Source organism: Bidens hawaiensis, unplaced genomic scaffold (genome assembly GCF_021521415.1).
Source record: "Bidens hawaiensis isolate Kalapana, Puna unplaced genomic scaffold, B.hawaiensis_p1.1 tig00419535_1, whole genome shotgun sequence".
Classification (NCBI taxonomy): domain Eukaryota; kingdom Viridiplantae; phylum Streptophyta; class Magnoliopsida; order Asterales; family Asteraceae; genus Bidens; species Bidens hawaiensis.
In genome coordinates this window covers 428,415-432,599 of record NW_027504893.1, presented here as the reverse complement: position 1 = coordinate 432,599, position 4,185 = coordinate 428,415, and the positions used below count along the sequence as shown (strand labels likewise).

General features: G+C 31.0%; 1 protein-coding gene across 1 annotated transcript; it reads left to right on the top strand.

The window, feature by feature from the left end:
• The first annotated feature begins 285 nt into the window (after nucleotides 1-285).
• LOC143609303 (WUSCHEL-related homeobox 11-like) lies at nucleotides 286-3,888 on the top strand. The gene is made up of 3 exons (XM_077084094.1): nucleotides 286-1,039; nucleotides 1,508-1,689; nucleotides 3,605-3,888. The coding sequence occupies exons 1-3, from the start codon at nucleotides 469-471 to the stop codon at nucleotides 3,620-3,622; spliced, it is 771 nt and encodes a 256-aa protein (XP_076940209.1). The 5' UTR covers nucleotides 286-468; the 3' UTR covers nucleotides 3,623-3,888.
• The last annotated feature ends 297 nt before the right edge of the window (nucleotides 3,889-4,185 follow it).

The following is a 4,185-nucleotide window of genomic DNA, read 5'->3' as shown; positions in this document are numbered from 1 at the left end:
CAACAATGGACTATTGCCAGGGTCTCGCTTAGACTTTTATTCTTTTGGATAAGACTAATAATAACTTAATTTGTTTTAATTTATTTTTTCTAGCTGGTTAGTGATTACTAAAAGATATCTTTTGGTGGACGATCAAATGTTTGTGATACTAGCTCATTTTTGTATTAAGGATACAAATGGGATGTATGAGTTAATTATAATAGGGTTTAATAATAATAATAACACGTTTGCATTAAACAATTAGGGTTGATAAACTACATGTCCACCCTTGGAGTATGTCTTGATACGTGGCAGGTTCTCTTGTCTTTCTAAATACTATAAACAAATACCCATTTGCTTACAACTTCATGTGTAACCTCTCAACATTTCTGTACGTTCATGTGCTCTCAATATTTTTATAAGCTTTTGTTCTTTCCCAACAAACCCTGATCTTGAAGTATTCTACCGCTGCTTTCTTGTATCAAAGTCATGGAAGATCAAACTCAAACCCAAACCCCAAGTACCCAATGCCTTGAAAGAAATGAACCAGTCAGGTCAAGATGGACACCCAAACCTGAGCAGATTCTCATACTTGAATCCATTTTCAACAGTGGGATGGTTAACCCTCCCAAGGAAGAAACCGTCAAGATAAGAAAGCTGCTTGAGAAATTCGGTTCCGTTGGTGACGCCAATGTTTTCTACTGGTTTCAAAATCGGCGCTCCAGATCACGAAGGCGCCAGCGTCAGATTCAAGTGAGCCTCATAAGCGGTGGCTCGCTAGAACAACATCAACAACAGCAGCAGCAACAACAGCAACAACCAGTGTTTACAAGATGTGGTGTTGGTGGTGGTGGAATTGAGTACCAACAGCCAGGTTTTGTTATGCAACAACCAGCAGCTGGTTTCTTACCTATGCTACATGAATCTTTGTCACCTATGGCTGGTGGTTCATCCTCTTCTTCTTCACAGCTGGGTGGCGGCGGTGGTGACGAGATCTATTTTATGTCTGGTCAGGCTTCTAGTTATCCAGAAATTGAGCACAGCACATCTATGTCATCAGGTTTCATGCATTTAAATACTTCAAAAGTTAATTATGGATTTCGTAGGGTTCTTAATTCACAATTCTTGTTTGTTAAAGAATGGGAATTTTATAACTTTGAGTAACAAAGTTTCTATAAAATTTAAAAATGTTCCTGTGTCATAATTAATACTTTTTTACCTTTAATTTGTTTCTTTCATTTAATTAATATCACTTTGATTGGGAGTTAAAGATATTACTACATGTAACAAGTTAATTGTTAATAAAAAGAACGGAATTATAAAGTTGATTATTAAAATCAAACCCATTTTTTCATTGTCAAAATTTTTAGAACTAACATTTGTCCAATATTATATGTGTTCCTGCCACATTATTTGCAATTTCAGTACCGGTTTTTTAATGAAAGGGTTATATATATAAGTCAAAACAAAATTGTTTATTTTAGGTTAATTATTAAGGAGTCTTTGTTTGATTATTATGTCAAGCTAGGTTCAAGAGTCATCACTGTTTTCATCAATGGAGTTCCAACTGAGGTGGAAGGCGGTCCGATTAATATGAAAGGTATGTTTAGTGAGGATATGGTGCTAGTTCACTCATCTGGTGTACCCGTGCCTCACGATGAGTACGGGGTCTCAGTGGCTGGCCTGCAACATGGTGAAAGCTACTACTTGGTAAGCAATCATCAATTAATTTCCCTCGATAGCTATGAATTAAGAACAATATATAAGTCATCAATATTATTTCATCAATAAGAAGTTGTGTACTTATAGCTTGGAAAACACACTTATACGAAGGAAATTAAAATTCATTGACTCATATAATGTTTCTTTCGGATAAAAGAAAATTGACAAAGGCAACTTAATTACCTGAAAAATACAAGAAAAAAGCAAATTTTAAATGTTGATCTTTTAAAAATCACGGACGTCTTAACATTAAAACCTTCTTTTTATTTATCAAACATAATATAATAAAAGAGGTTGCGGCGCAGCTTTTTGCCCGTTTACCTGTCACTTTATTGTAATCGTTTTGCTTGATATGTGAAATTAAATTTATATACTAAATAATAATAATAATAATAATAATAAATGAGAAATTTTAAAGCTTTAAACTAAGCTCTTTGGTAATCCGAAGGTAATTACTGGATCAATGATGGTCTGAGGAATCTAGGTCAATCACGCCTATACTTGATCAATCTAGGTCAACAATGGCCATTAATAACTGAACTTTGGTGATCACAACGTACTATACCTAATCAATACTAGCGGTCAATCTAAGTTAACAATGGTAATTAACTACCATACTTGATCAATTACAATCATGGTTAATTTGTCAATATATGTAAAAATGTTCATTCACAATCATACTCCATAAATATACCTATCATGATTCATGGTTATTCTAGCTCGTCAAGTTCATATATAATTGCTCAATCTAGATAAATCGTAGTGAGCATTTACAAAAATTATAAAAATCCGTTTTGTCAAATATTAAATAGATGTTTTCTGTAGTATGATACTATAATTAATTAGCTACGTGATCTTAACTCGTTTAAAGTTGGATCTTTTTTAAATCCATCTGGCCAATACTTATCAAGTTTACTAAGTGTTGCAATAAAGTTATTCAAATTTCTTTTATGATAAAAAAGAAAAGAAAAAAAAAACACTTTCAACATGTGCTCCAATGTTGTGAAGTTTCATTAAATTTATAAATGTTAGAACCTTTAATCAAAATCTACTTATATGGAACATAAATGAATATCGTACCTTTTTATCATATTTAACTTAACAGAAAAAAAATCTACTAAATAAAAATTAATTTTCATAATTGTCCAAATTAACTTAAACTGAAACTGAATATAATAACAACAAAAAGTCATACATGTTACATTTAGGTCATGTCGGTCAATTTAAAAAATAAATAAATAACAGTTATAACAAATTTTATACGTATTGAAACTTTATCTTTTCATTATATAAGTTAGAGTAACTTAAGGAAACACTTAAAAACACTTTATTATTATTAAATTAAATAAATTTCCTAATTGTTTTAATATTCATAAATTTAAAGAGCACCTAGTTTTGTTAAATATTCAGTCAGCAGAAAACATATAGTTGGTTAACACAATATTTGACTGGTGTTTAGATAGACAAAAGAGTGTTCTTTTTCACACATGGAGATCCACACGAATACTTTCCCAAATTGTCAACCGTAACATGTTCTTTTGTGTCTTGCATAAGATTCCTTTTTAAGGGTTACTTTGCTGTTCAAGATATTTAATGAAAAAAAAACTTGATTTTAAATCCTGTTTTTATATATTTCTATTTTATTTTTTGCTTTTTACGTGAAAGAAATGTGAAAAAGAAAGCAGAATAATATATAGTGGTATGTTTCTCTTTAAAATCATAATAACTAATTATGAATATCTTATTATTATTATTATTATTATTATTATTAGTAGTAGCAGCAGCAGCAGGAGCTGCAGCATCAGTGACACTAATATTATTGCTATTAAAAAATATACAAATATTATTAGTCGGTGTTGTTTGATACTCTAATTTGCTAATAAGGACATTTGACATTTTGCAGGTATCAAGGTCCATTTAAATAGAAATTTGAGCATCACCCGACCGGCTTTCAACATATTTTCTGACGTGAGCAGTATAGTTGTCGAATAATACAAATCCAGCTAACTTTGATATGTTATATTTTAGTTTGTTCAACATTCTCGTTTGAAATAATTTAAATATAACAACGTACGTGAGTAGATAAAAATTACCCAAGTGTGTGACAATTTAAACCACTTCACTGTTACTCACAAATATTCGATCTGATAATTTTTAGAAAAATCAAGCACGAGTGTACGTATAATCTGTTAATATTTTCAAACCCTACTATATATGAGCAAATTAATTTGTATATATGGGGGCAAACCACTACAATGAATCATCGCATCTCTTAAATGAAACATCATGGTATCAAATTAAATACAAATTTGATACTGAAGAACATATTTAAAACCAAAAATTAAATTTTACAGTGAAGACCAATTTTAATGTTTATAGTGTAGATCATTCGTATCAAATTCAATCAACTATTAGCAAATTTGCTATTTCTAACCAACTTTTAGCTAATCCCCAGCTAGGGTCCTTGCCACTTGCTACCCCTCG

Bases quoted from the DNA above. Each gene is read 5' to 3' on its own strand.
- LOC143609303 (XM_077084094.1), top strand. From the start codon at position 469: ATGGAAGATCAAACTCAAACCCAAACCCCAAGTACCCAATGCCTTGAA. The intron at 1,040-1,507 runs GTTTCATGCATT...ATGTCAAGCTAG, and splicing joins CAGCACATCTATGTCATCAG to GTTCAAGAGTCATCACTGTT.